The 15,512-nt window shown below is 29.9% G+C and overlaps 1 protein-coding gene across 1 annotated transcript; it reads left to right on the top strand.

Annotated features, from left to right (window-relative positions):
- Positions 1-10,529: 10,529 nt before the first annotated feature.
- Positions 10,530-14,343, top strand: LOC112511725 (wall-associated receptor kinase-like 14; the record flags this gene model as incomplete). The annotated part of the gene is made up of 3 exons (XM_025117444.1): positions 10,530-11,229; positions 12,686-12,763; positions 12,906-14,343. Coding segments are annotated over 3 exons (1,956 nt in total), but the record flags the coding sequence as incomplete, so codon positions are not given.
- Positions 14,344-15,512: the final 1,169 nt, after the last annotated feature.

The following is a 15,512-nucleotide window of genomic DNA, read 5'->3' as shown; positions in this document are numbered from 1 at the left end:
TGTGCAGTTTTTTATACAAAGTTTATGCAGTTTTTTTATATAAAATTTGTGTAGTTTTCTTTTTTTTAAATATGTGCAGTTTTTTACGAGTTTGTGTAGTTTTTTTAACACTCAATTATTCACAGGTACCGTACGAGATTGAGGATGCGATGGGTGTGCAAGAAGTTGAAATGAGATTCAGAATTTCAGATAAAATGATTCGTATTTTTTCAAATTGTGTGTTTAATTGGATTCGTAGTATGTAATCGTTAAACTTTGAACATTATACAATTATAGTATATGTAATCGTTAAACTTTCAACATTTACTATTAGTCTATCATGGTTTGTAATTGTTAAACAATATTTGTAACCATTATTCCGTATAATTTGTATTCTTGTTTATTTATGTAGTATTTTGGCAATGTTTTTTTTTTATTTCTAAATAACAAAATTTCATATTTTAGGAAGCGGATACCCAGAACTAGAACCAGTTCCCGGCAGTTCCGGTTCCAAAAATTCAAGAACCGCTCTAACCGGTTTCGGTTTCAATATCTCAAGAACCGCCAGTTCCGGTTCCTGTTAAATAGGACGGGTACCCACATATACTCACCCTTAGTTTTAAATCAATTAGAAAAACCAATGATCCAAACCACTTATGGGCCAACCACAAGATTTGGTTTGTACCATTTCCAAAACACACATTCCACTATGATACTAACAAAGCTAAATCGAAACCTAAAACTACCAACAACGACTAAGCACGACAAGTAGATATGTGACCTTCTTTATGTGTATTGTGGGATTTTCTAAGAGATGCTTTGTTAGATAAGAGCAAAATATGTGATGGTGCTTAATGGAGCTAGATTGTGCTTAATAGTAACTTAATGGTCTTACTTTAAAGTGATGATGGTTGCCGATGCAGATATACTTCAACTTGTTTTCGTCTTCGGGTGTGGAAAGTTAGACCTCGTTTTTTTATAAGAAAAACTATTGATAAAAAATAGTTTCATTTTATTGTTTTGCTTGAGCCTTTGTTCATTTAAATATTGAAATAGCAACTGGAAATAGTCGATGCATAGACGTCAATCATTGTACATGTTTCAACCTTACAAACTCCAACAAACCTTCTTACATAAGAAATAGCAAAAAAATTACCTCATATTTGCAAGTCCATATAGATAGTGAGATAAATGTAACATCCGTATTTTATTTTTTTTGAGAAATGGTCGAGAGAACGGTTGGGAAACGGCCAAGGAACAATGCTGGAACGCGGTGCAACGACGTGGGGGACGCGACATGGGTGACTTGACCTGCAACCTAAGCCGCGGCCAAGGTCGCGGGGCCTACTGTTTTAGTGGGTTGAAATGTTGGGCGACTTGCCACGCAACCTAAGTCGCAAGCAAGGTCGTGTGAAATCCTAGAACTGGTTAAAAGTGTGATTTTCTGAACTTTACTTCATTTAGTCACTCCATCTCCCATTTGTTTGGGCGATTTTAGAGGTTGTGGTTTCATTCTTTGAAGCCCTTCAAGGGGAGACCAAAGAGGATTAAAATTCCGTTGATGATTTGTGGTCCCTAGAAGTTGAAAGGTAAGCTTTTAACCTACCATCTCTTGATCTAGTTTGTACACTTTGCATCATCGGCCTCCTCTTCTTTGTGGTGTTTTGCTAGAGTTTGGAGTTCAAGAGTGTTCTTGAAATATTTGCACTATAGATCTAGAAGTTTATCTTGAGTGTCTAAAAGCTTCACCAGTGGAAGCTATAGGTTGGGTCTGGAATCTAGATTTAACCTAACCTAGAAAGATGAGAGTTCAAGTTGTTTTGTGAAAACTTTTTACATTCCAAAAAATGTCAATTTTGAAGTCTTAAAGTATTGTACTTGATGTTTATCAAATGTGCTGGTTATTTGATGAGATTTTCGTTTTTAGTATACTTAGTGTGGATGGATATACCCTTAAAAGGTTATAATGACAAGTAAATCATGCAAGTATACATGGCTTACAAGGATCGTTCAAATCAAGTAATAATGGTAAGTAATACAAAATATCGTTCCTCGAAGATTTAAATTGCAAAAAGAGTCACAAAAGTTAACTTTAAAGTGAGATTTCAAAAAAGGGTTTTTGAAAGCAATAAAGCTTCAGAGAGAAAATATCTTTGCGAGAGTTGGTAACCAAATACTGAAAAGATACAATAATTCAAAGATTATATGGATGCAAGATCAGGTTGAATTTCAGCAACGAAGTGTAATGAATATTGCTTTACAAATAGATTTTTACAACACTACTGGATTGAACGGCCTTCCAAGGAAGTGTAGATTAGACCACATGTTGGAAGTGCACTTGATGATGCATCAATCCCAAACTAGTACAGATCTTGTCTTTCTTTCCATATAGTTTTGTAACTCATAAGATTACAGTGACTCTTTATAGCATCTATAACACATTTAGTAAAAATATTTGTTTTGTCTTAATTTTAAGTCCAACTCATCTAAATAAAATAGTGTAGGTCAATTTGTCAAAGGTTACCAGATGAAATATTGATACCGCTTGTGAATAGTAAAATAAATTGCTATTAACAAGCAAACATCAACTAACATTTGACGTAATCTCACAACCTTCACTTACATCCATACTAAAGTATTTAGCCTAGTTTTAGATCAAAGCACTAATTTATAGAGACAAATATATATATATGAACATACGTATATCAAGAGTTAAAGTAAGTATCCAAGGGAGGATCAGTAACATACTCCAACATGATAGCACAACTTATTATAAAAAAAAATTTAAACCTCTTATATATATATATATATATATATATATATATATTATATTATATATATATATATATGTGTGTGTAGGGGACCTTGATTTGAGAACCCATGAAATTGTGATAACCTTGAGAACTTATGTGTCATATATTATTTCATATGATATTTTTACATCTAAGTCTAGGATTTAGAATATTAATTAACATATATTCTTTTCACATTGGGTTTGTTTTACATGTGTTTGGTTCACAATGTGAACATTTTTGACATGTTTGTGAAACACAAAATACACGTAAAAGAAGTCTCACACTGTGAAACAAATACATATAAAAAAACACGCTGTGAAAAAAATATATGTTAATCAATACATTAAATAATATGCTTAGATAAAAAAAATCACATGAAATAACACATGATGGACAAGTTCTCAAGATTATCAAAATTTAATGGGTTCTTAAATGATTAAGCCTATATATATATATATATATATATATATATATATATTTCAAACGAGAACATCTTCATTTGACGTGAATCTAATAACAATCACATATGATATACTTGTGATACTAAATCAAAGACGTAGACGGGCATTGACATGACCGCACACCACGCTCCTCATATGTATTATCACATATGATAAAAGTGTTTTCACGTTCATGTAAAATAAAAGTGTTTTCGTTTGAAATATATATGGATGGTTTATTTTACAACTCTTACAACCGTTATCTTAACCATTGATTTCTTGATCAACAGTTACAATAAATGCAAGTCTAATGTTTTCAACTAAAAAATAAATAAAAACAAAATAATTAATCATCATTAATTCAACGATTAAAATAAGGATTACAAATATTATATAAATTAACCTTGAATTATAAAATAATTACTTTTCATTAATCCAACTTAGCTTCAAAACTAGTGATGATCAAACTGGCCCATACCTGCCCGGGACCGATTACGACAGGACCGATTACCACCTGTTACAAGCTAGATCAGGCCCGATTGGGACCGACCCAACCCAGCCCAACCCGAGACGGGTTTTTGGCCGTCACTTCAAAACCCGACAATGATATTTTGACCCATAAATCCCTTTTTAACAGGCCTCAGCCATTCCACCCAAATTTAAACCCACTTGATGTTGGATCAATGATCACTTTTGCATCTCCAGTTCTCCACTACCTACCACTGGAAGCTTACTATCTTAATCCTCAATTTCTAATAATATATCAATTCCCTTTTTAATCATATAATATCAACACATTAAATTTCATCATTATTTCACAAAGCATCTTCTTTATGTTGTTTTTAATTCTTTATAATATATCTGTTTTCACATATTCTAACATTTTTATATTCGATATAAATTCTGATCTTTATAAAATTTTATCATTATCTTGACTTATTCTTCTCTTCTTGTTTATATTATTTTAAGACTTGCGTTTTTTTATGGATTGACTCATCTGTCGCTATAAAAACACAAAATGCTTACACGCTCATTTTTCTTAATAGGTAATACGTTAATTGCTTGCTTTTTCAAACAAAAAGTATTTGATAATCCCATAATGAATCGTGTTTTAAAAAACCGAAACTTGTTATGTCCATCTTTGCGGTAAATTATTGTTTAATATAAGAATATGGGATTATAGTGTAAGTTATGAGACATGAAGGAGCTCGTGTGTGTGTATATATATATATATATTAAACTGGATATCCAACCTGCTATGCAAGCCGATTAATCCTAGGACAACCATCTGCTTTGCAGATAGTCCGGAGTCACTGCATTTGAACCTCTGTGTCTCTAAGGGGATTTTTATTTCTCCTTGGATTTATATATTTAAGAGTGTCTACGTCTGATATGAATAGTTTAAGCATTTTTTAACATATTATATTGTAAGTGGTGGTTTCATATTTTCAAACTGTATGGTATGAAACGTAGTGTTCAGACAAATCAAACTGAACCGCACAAATATAATATGAGCTTATTAATTTAGGTGGTTACATGGGTTTTAAAATAAAACTATAAATTAAAAATTAATTTCAAATATAGAGTTTAAAAAATGCAAGTAAAATCAACCATGCTGCCTCGTAGTCCATGTGGCATACACACTCCAAAATTGATAATTGGTAAATTAAATTAAATTTCTAAGGAAATTATGATTTAATAAATGAATTTATAATATTAAAACGATTAAAAGTTAAAAAAAAAAACTTAAAAGTATCAGTTGTAAATCTAAAATCCACTATGAAAATGGTTGTATATGAAATACATCATATATATATATATATATATATATATATATATATATGTTTATTCAAATAAAAATTAGTTAGTTTGTAGTGACTGTTAGATTCAATGTAAACCACTCATTTGAGATATTTAAGGATATTTCTTAAATAAGCTAAAGGGCAAATTACATGAAAAAGTAACGTACTTTAACTTGATTCCTATTTTGGATAACGTACTTTCAAAACTTCCATTTTGGTACCTAAGATGTAAAGTTTTAAACATTTAAGTACCTGAGTAACCCGGTGAATCATTTGATCAGACCTATATATATAGGGATGAATCATTTGCAAACCTCTACAATCTATATATATTAAAGAAGAAACCAAGGATAATGAAGTGACACCTTCTAATGTTTAGAACCCCTCCTATCTTTTTTCTCATTTTTTTGATTCTTTTAAATGTTTGTTAAAGACTTTTTGTCCATGGATGAAAAATGTATAGTTCATAATTAACCCGGGTTATTTTTGTAATTTTGTATACCCAAGTTTAACCTCCAACTCTTGATTTGCTCTTCCATTTACTTTCTTTTATTTTTTAATGAAATTTGTTTTTTAAAGTTTCAATAATAAACAAATTGAAATCATATAAAATCCTTTGGTGAGGGATGAAGAAAATGAGAGTTGAAGAAGAACTCAAAGATTTTAAAAGATATGTAGAAATTATATTCATTAAAAAATGTGATTTGTTATTATATATTTCTTTTTCAATATTGTTGGATGTGTTATTATCATAGGATATGATTGTGTTGACATTGGATCATATAAATTGTGTTTATGATTTGATCATATAAATTCGAATAAAATTTTGATATTTTATAATCACAGAATATGATAAACTTTTTTCGAATTTAAGTTTCATTAACAATAACTATTTATACGTGATTGATAATTACAGTTAAATTTTGACTATTTCAAGATTTTTTTCAATTAATAGAAATCCTTTGGTGAGTAATGAATAAATAAAAGTTGAAGAAAACTTAAAAGCTTTTAAAAGATATGTAAAAATTATATTATTTACAAAATTTGATTTGTTATTACATATTTTTTTCTTTTCAATATTGTTGGATTTGTTGTTATCGTAAGACATGATTGTGTTTACGATTGGATCATATAATTTCAAATAAAGTTTTGATAGTTAATGTTTACAAGATATTATAGAAACGAATTTAAACTCCGTTCACAATAATTGTTTATACGTGATTAATAATCATCAATATATATGTATATATGTGTATATATATATAAACTAGATTTTTCAAAAGTCTTAAAAACAATTTTTAATGCACAAAGTATTAAAAGTCTTAAAAACAACTCATAATGCATTAGGTACTACTATTTTATGCATGTAGTTTTAAAATATTTTATTCTACAATTAAAATAACATATAGTACAAGTTACCATTGCACACTATTACTTTTTATTTTCATGTTCCCAAGATAATTTTGACACATTTCACTCACATCTTTACCTTCGCTTTTCTCTAAATATTAGAAACTTATCTTTCTTTTTTATTTTTTCCTAAATTTTTATTTTTTTTAAAATATTTGATATGTAAAAGACTTTTTTATCCCTATTTTAAAACATGAAATTCATTAAAATAGGGTTGTTTTGGTAATCTTAAAAATGTTAACCTCCAACTTTTTCCTCTTCATTCTTGGAGATGAAACCTTTAAACACTTTCATGTGCTCMTCCATGATTTGTCAATGTTTTTATAATATTAAATAAGTTATATTATTATACCCTTAAATGATAAATATGTATTCCATTATATATAAGAAGACTTCTATGACCATTTCCAACTTAATTAACTTTAACTTTCACATTACATAACTTCATAGGATATTCATTATACTATTTTCATCTACTAACTAAAATAAACTTAGAATAAATGTTGTGGCACATTATCAATATGATTTTCTCAAGAGATTTTCCCATTGTTTTTAATTTATGAAATGTTAAATAATTTAAGTACTTTTTTTTACCCGTGAATGAAAAATGTGTATTTCATTATTTTCTCCAAAATGAAAACAAAATTTTTCAAGTCAGAGATGTCCTTAATTGAGCATTTGGCATCATTATTTTATATAAATCTAAAAATAAAATATGAAGTTTCTTATGTGACACTTTGTGCAAAAGTTATTTCATAATTCATTTTTTTCAAATTTTTAGATTTATTTTGGACTTATTTTGTTGGTTATATTAATTATATTTCATTAACTCATAAATGTTCTAGACATTGTTTTTTATTCTGTTTTTTATCTATCTATATATTTCATAATTCATTTTTTTTTTCAAATTTTTAGATTTATTTTGTTGGTTATATTAATTATCTTTCATAACTCATAAATGTTCTAGACCTTTTGTTTTCTATTCCGGTTTTTATTTCATCTATATATTATATCTCATTTAATATTTTTAAAAGCAAATAAATACACTTACAAATTCCACATGAATATCACATTTTATTTGTTTTCAAATAAATAAATACATAAACATCATTTTAAGTGTTTTTTAGTCCATAAAATTCATGTAAAAATTGTTACATTTTATATTTATATTATTTAAACAAACACTTAAAATGATGTTTATGTATTTATTTATTTGAAAACAAATAAAATATGATATTCATATGGTTTTTGTATGTGTAGACTTTGTATGAAAAATAGAAATTTTAATTTTTTATATATTCGGTAAATCAAAAAAAAAATGTGTCATGTTTAATATTTTTGAAGAGATTTATTTAATGATGGTTTAAAGTTTTAATTATGTATTAGAAGGATTGATCGTAACATATCAACAATTGTGAGGAAACAAACAACCCTGAGTCTTATTCATAACAAGTAATGAAGTCCCTCGAAACAAATAAATAATTTATACATGATCTATTCTAATTAATCTTCATATCCACTAATAGATCCTTCTAAATAACGTAACAGTTTACGCATTATATATCTCTCCTAATTAATCTTCATTATCCACCAATCGATGAAAGATACAAAACATCCGATCAATTGCATTTATAAAACCAGACATAAACCAAATACAAAAAACTCAATTTTATTCATGAAACCATAACAAAATCCAGTTAATTCATGTTTTTTAACTGAAAATATGAATTATTAGTTTCATGCTTCATGTTTAAATAATGGAATAGTAGTTTCATGTTTCGCTGACGAAATAATGATTTCATGTTTAATGTTCTGCTAATGAAATAGTGGCTTCGTGTTTCATTGTACGAAAGTAATGAAAAGCGGTTTTGTGTTTCATTGTACGAAAGTAATGAAAAGCAGTTTCATGTTTTATTGCTGAAACAATGAAATTGTGGTTTCATGTTTATTTTCATTGCTAAAAATAATGAAACAATGGTTTCATGTTTCCTTTTTCATTGCTGAAAATAATGAAATTAGAAAAAAAAAATAAAAAAAAATCATAAATAAACCGTTACAAATCAAAAGTTTACAAATTGTCCTCCTCTCTTTCTATATACACACACACAAACAGTCTGACCATTTTACATGGCCAAAAAACCCTTAAAATCGTATATTAGATCGTTCGGTTGTTCAATTTTCCATATCAAATCAGACTCTTAAACTCTCCAAACATTAAAAAAACAGTCATATTTAGTTCGATGTAACTGATAATTTCGTTTGAAATAGTTCCTAAACATCTCCTAAATCTATTATTGCCACTATTAGGTTCTATCCATATTTAGCTTTGATATCATAACTCATTCCGTATCCCTTTACCAACAACTAAATTAATTATGCACTTAATGCATAAACTTTTGGTTGTAAATTATTGAGTGAATTGTGAATCTGTTTAACGTGTGTTGTTTTTATTATTGTCTTTATGGTATGTTTATTTTGGATACGATTCTTGTGATATTCAATTTGTTTTGGTCATGATTCTTCTGATTAACATCTTCGTTAACGTCGTTAAATCAAATGTCATTTTAATCTTTTGTCTATTTTATTGTCTTATTCGTATAAAAAAAAGTAAAAGCAGTGTGTGTGTATATATATATAAACTAGATTTTTCAAAAGTCTTAAAAACAATTTTTAATGCACAAAGTATTAAAAGTCTTAAAAACAACTCATAATGCATTAGGTACTACTATTTTATGCATGTAGTTTTAAAATATTTTATTCTACAATTAAAATAACATATAGTACAAGTTACCATTGCACACTATTACTTTTTATTTTCATGTTCCCAAGATAATTTTGACACATTTCACTCACATCTTTACCTTCTCATACCTCTATGTCTTCTCCTCATCCCCCAATGTGAGATTCAAATTGATATTCACCATGAGTTATTAAAAGTTCTCTCATTCATCTCTCATAATTGTTCTAGAACTCTCGGTCTCGCTCTCTTGATTCTTTGCTCTTGGTGTAAATCGAACACATTTGTGGAGTTGTTTAAATATGTTGGATTTTACACTATCATACAATTTTTTCTATCGATAAACTGTAATTGGAATCATAACTCTTATCTATTCAAATTGTATTAACATGTAAAGACCAAGTGTAATTTATATCATCGTTAAATCTTCTCTAATAAAACCAGTAAAACTTCAAAATCGTTAAAATTCACGATTCTCCGCCGCATTGTACGGGTACACAACTAGTGTATATATATACACATAGAATTTGTTTCAAATACAACCCATTATATTTGTACAACAAATGTAACCCAATAAATTGATATATTTTCAAATACAACTCATCGTATTTGTACAAACAATGCAACCCAATAAATTGATATATTTATAGAAATGATAAGAACTCGTTTATTATGATTTGAATATTTATGGAAGAAGAATATGGTTCATTAATTATGATCAATACTTTATATTAGGAAACAATCAAAATTTCTATGAAATCACATATTAATCAAATAAAATGGACGGTTGAGATTGGGTTGTATTGGTTGTACAAATGTCAATGGTTGTATAATAACCAACCTCTACACACACACACATATATATATATATATATATATATATATATATATGATATTAAAATAAATAAATTTTATTGTTTTAGTATTTTAGCCTATTTCGATATTAAAACTCGATGAAATATATAAGAATTTATTCAATTTTAAGTTACAAAGATAATAATATGTATAAAATTTTCATTTGGTTAAAATCTAAAACGTTGATTTTAAGTTTTTGAATGAAATACAATATCAAATATTTATTGAGTAAACAAGAAAATGATATTAGAATTCCAAAATTAATATAGTTTGAGATTTTGTTAAAAATAAGAAATATTTATTTAACTTAAATATATTTTAATAATAACATTTATTATTATTTATATATGTTCTTCTCTTTGACATCGAAGTCATCCTCAATCTCCTCGACCTTCATTCCTACCTTCATCTCTCTTTGTTTGATATCTCGATGCAAATTGTTTTCCAATTTTCTTGATTTTAATTTCTACAAATAATAATGAATTTAAAGATTTCTATTTTATTTTTAATTTTCATTTCGAAATTCCCATCGTTCAAATCTCAGAAATCCATTTACTGTGACCGGAAATGTCCCGGCGGCGTACTGAAGCATGTTCCCTACCCATTCGGCTTCTCCTCCGGCTGTGAAATTCAACTGAATTGCGCTTCAAACGGCACCGTTTCAATCAGCGAATTCGATGTTCAAGAAATCAACCAAGACGCTTTGCTTGTCAGCCTTCCCGCCAAATGTGGACGCGCAGTCGCCGCCTTCCACCGTCTCTACAGTGACCACTACGCGCCGACGTCTAACAACGCCATCCTCATGGAAAACTGCACAGGTCAGGTGAGGACTTGCATGATTCCGGCGACGATGGTGCAAACCCACCTCGAGATTCTTGATTGCGGAGGTGAAAGTAATGTTTACAGTAACGTGAGCTGTTACTCCGGCGATAAGCACCGTATGTTTCTTGATTATGAGAATCTGACGAGGACAGGATGCCGGGTTTTGCTTTCGGGGATTGTGTCACAGATGATCGGAGATAGTCCGGCGGTGTCTTTGGATGTTCAGGTGGTTAAGTTAGGGTGGTGGCTTAAGGGTCAGTGCCAGTGTTCCGATGATGCTATTTGTACCAAGATCGTGTCGCCGGCCGATGGAAGCGCTGCCTATCGATGTCAATGTCAGGATGGGTTCGTTGGTGATGGATACAAAGCTAACTCCGGCTGCCGGAAAGGTACGTTGTCACGTCACCGGAACTATTTTCTGAAATTCCAATAATATAAAAATATAAAATAATTGTATGTTACTTCTCGTCTAAGGGATAATAAGTGATTGAATGAATATTAGAAACCCCACTATCTACTTAAATTAATTGTATTTAAAAATAGTTTACTTAATTATTATCTTTATAAAATATTATATTATTAAATTTAAATTAAATTATAATAAAAAAATAAATTAAAGAAATTACATAAAAATAAAACTTGTAAATATTTGATTTGATACTAATATTGATATATATTTTTCAAATTTATATTTTATTCAAAAATAAAATCATTATTGCTTTCTTAAAAACACATAAAATCGTATTATAATATCCATAGACACAAAGAATAAAATAAAACATTAAAATCGGGATATATATTTCGCTGCATTGCGCGAGCACTATTCTAGTTAATTCTAAAACTATTTATAAACCAAATTTTTATCTTACAAGTTAGGGGTGTAAATGATGCTAGTCGAGTTCGAGTATTACTATACTCGAACTCAAAACTCAATTTTCAAGCTCGAACTCGACTCGAAAACTCGCTAGTAGTAAAAATCAAAGTTCGACTCGAACTCGATAACTATTTCCTAAACTCGAACTCGAATCAAGCTCAAACTCAAATCAAACTCGAATCACGCTCACCCATTGAAATTTATGAAATTTTAGGGTTTTTTTCTTATAAATTTTAAAATTTAAAGGTGTTCCCTTAGTTTTTATAAAACTAAAGTATCAACTTCAAACTTCATCATAAAAAAGACAAAGTTAGAAATTACATTCACCTCCATCTCTTTTTATAACATTTTTTCTCTCTTTCTTTATCATCTCTCTTTTAACGTGAGAAAATTTCACCAACGTTTTTTATAATTTTTCTGTCATTTTTTTAATTGTGATTTTAATAAATAAAAAATAATTGATTAAGTTTTATAATTAAAAATGCATTATTTTGTTTAAATATCTAAAAATATAAAACATTTTTATTATTTATATTTTATAAATTTTATCATAGAAACTTATTATATTCTAAAACTAATTATATATAAAATAATTAAGTATCTCACGAGTTTTTCGAGTCGAATATGGTATAGATTGACTCGACTCGTTAATATATCGAGTCGAGTGTTAACCGAGTTTTGACCGAGTCGATCTCAAATAACTCGCGAGTTGTCTCGTATCATTTACACTCTAGCTTACAACCGTTTTTTAATCCAACTAAATGTGAATGCATTTTAATTGGTTACTCAACTCAACCAATTAGTGGATGGTCATATGGGCCCACCCTAGAAAGCCATATATCAATGGCGTAGTAATTAGTAAAGTCAACTTATTCGCATTTAAATTTAAAAATGCAACTTGGTTTATTTTCTATTAATATAAAATATATTAAAAAATAATAATATTAACGTTTATTAAATAATACAATTAGGTTCTTCTCCTTGTAATCTTTCAAAATATTTGACCGGTCGTTGCGAAGGAAAGAGTAGAGTCGGCATTCTCATCGGAGGTATTTTCTCTTATTTTTTATTTATTTTTTTATAAATACGTGAAACTCAGTATCAATGGACTTTTTTGGATACTGATACGGAGTTTCACGTCTTCTAACTTTTTTTATTTAATTCATTAAACAAAATCGCAATCATTCTCAGCTGTTACAATCGGAGCATCGTCGATTGTTTGTGTGTGCCTAGTTTATTGCTACCTTCGTCACCGTACCATTTCAAAATACCGATACAAGAGAAACCGTCGGTTTTGTGGAGTGAAAGGCATAACTATTCCCATATATCCCTACAAAGAAATTGAGAAGGCCACAAATAGTTTCTCCGATAAGCAAAAGCTCGGAACGGGAGCTTACGGCACGGTCTACTCCGGCAAACTACGTAATGGCGAATGGGTAGCGATTAAACGGATTAGACATCGGTACGATACCGATAATATCGAGCAAGTCATGAATGAGATCAATCTCCTTTCGTCGGTAAGCCACCCGAATCTTGTTCGTTTATTAGGTTGTTCTGTTGACAATGATGATCAGATACTCGTGTACGAGTTCATGCCGAACGGAACCTTATCCCAACATTTGCAAAAAGAGAGAGGTAACGGGCTACCTTGGCCCGTTCGTCTTACGATTGCCATTGAAACTGCTCAAGCGATATCTTATCTACACTCGACTATGAACCCCCCAATTTATCATCGAGACATAAAGTCGAGCAATATATTATTGGATTACAATTTCAAAACAAAAGTAGCAGATTTTGGTCTTTCCAGACTCGGAATAATAGAATCGTCACACGTTTCAACAGCACCACAAGGGACACCGGGTTATCTTGATCCGCAATATCATCAGAACTTTCATCTATCCGATAAAAGCGATGTTTATAGCTTTGGGGTCGTGTTGGTTGAGATCATAACATCTTTGAAAGCTGTAGACTTTTCACGAGATCGTAATGACATCAATTTGGCATCTCTAGCCATCGATAGAATCGGAAGGGGGTGTTTGGATGAGATAATCGATCCATTCCTCGTGCGAAACAAAGACACATCAACCTGTAACTCAATTCATAAGGTTTCCGAGGTGGCTTTCAGATGCCTCGCGTTCGATAGTGATATGAGACCCCCGATGACAGAAGTTCTTGTTGAGCTCGAGCAAATTAGGGCTAGCGATCGTGCATCATTGCAGGATACCAATAACGTTTCTTCTCACCGTTCACTATCGTTTGTTGCTAACAAGAACTCAATGGGTGTCGAGGTTATAAAGAACGAATCTGACACGAGTAACTTCGAGGCTAAAATTATAAGAAAAACTTCATCCAAATCCGTGCAAGATTGATGGCCAAGTGACTCTAGTTCAACTTCAGTGAACAACAGTCCAGCAAATTGTGACTGTAAAAATCAACCATGATAAATTCAGTGGTCATAATTGTTGTGTACACTGGAATCGAGCTCTGGAAAGATAGGATATTCCACCACATCCCCCAGAACCTCAACCACTACGTCACAATCTTTATGGTTTTAATTGAACAATCTTCTTGGTTTAGTTTGTGCATGTAATTGGCTCGCCTTTGTTGTGGTTAAAGGTTTGAAATTGTAATTTTTGAGCTTGAGATAACTCTGTTTGATACATGTGAAAGCAGGGACCAACCCAATAATTTTTTGATACGGTAGTACCATATAAAACGGTTGCACCTTTCACGAACCTAACTTTTTTTTAACCTTACCACGGAGGAACAATACGGTGGCACGGGCCACCTAACCACCCCTCTAGGTCCGTCTATGCGTGAAAGGTACAAACGAAAAGTAAGTTTATAAGTTGACATGACTACAACAAAGTTTGATTTATATGACGTTTAGATTGTCTAAGCGTCTTAATAAAATACTTTGTAGAAGATAAGTTCATAGGACCAAACGATAAAGCGTCGTAGCTAAAAGTATTACAATAGGTTTATGGAACGCTTTTAGGCGTTTTAAAAAGTTTTTTATTGAAACTTATAAAATAAAGTGTCATATTAACTATCTTATGGGACATTTTAGACATCCTGTAAAATCAATTTTGTTGTAGTACGTCCTGATAGTCACGATCCATTCAATGGTTAGTCATTCATTGATTAGCCTTTTAAGTTTTACTTTAACTGTTTCTTCGAGTTTAAAGTAAATTTAATACTTTTTGTGTATGTCTCTACATCACATATATATTATATACATAAGTATATGTCTTCAACTAATACTCATTGAATCAATGATAATAAACAATTTAAATTAAGTTATATATTGAAAACTAATAAATAAGACATTAAAATATAAGTAAAATCAAATATCGTGTTACAAAAATCGCGCATTACGCCATGGCGTATCTCAGACTTAACATGGCGTGAGACACAAGTCTTGAACTACGACACACCATGACGGCTGTTGCACCGAGCTTTTCCAAACAGTGATTAAAAGGAATCAACATTTATTAGAATGTTCATCCGTTTCTTTTAATTTTCCTTTAAATCCAACTGCATATAACCTCCCTATCTAGATCTAAGAGCATCCATAGTGGTGGAACTTCTTAGAACCTCACTTGCTATATTTTTTCCTGTTATATCATTGTCACTTCAACAAAGTAAGAACCTTAATAAAACTCGACAATAGAGATTCTTACAAAACCTCACTTTCTATTTTTTAATTTATTATAATTTTATTTATAGATTATTATATAAATTATATATGATATGTATATATACACATTATAAAATAATAAAAAAGTACAAATATAA

Source organism: Cynara cardunculus (genome assembly GCF_001531365.2).
Source record: "Cynara cardunculus var. scolymus isolate 2C chromosome LG 4, CcrdV1, whole genome shotgun sequence".
In the NCBI taxonomy this organism is placed as follows: domain Eukaryota; kingdom Viridiplantae; phylum Streptophyta; class Magnoliopsida; order Asterales; family Asteraceae; genus Cynara; species Cynara cardunculus.
This window is presented reverse-complemented; position numbering and strand designations above follow the sequence as displayed.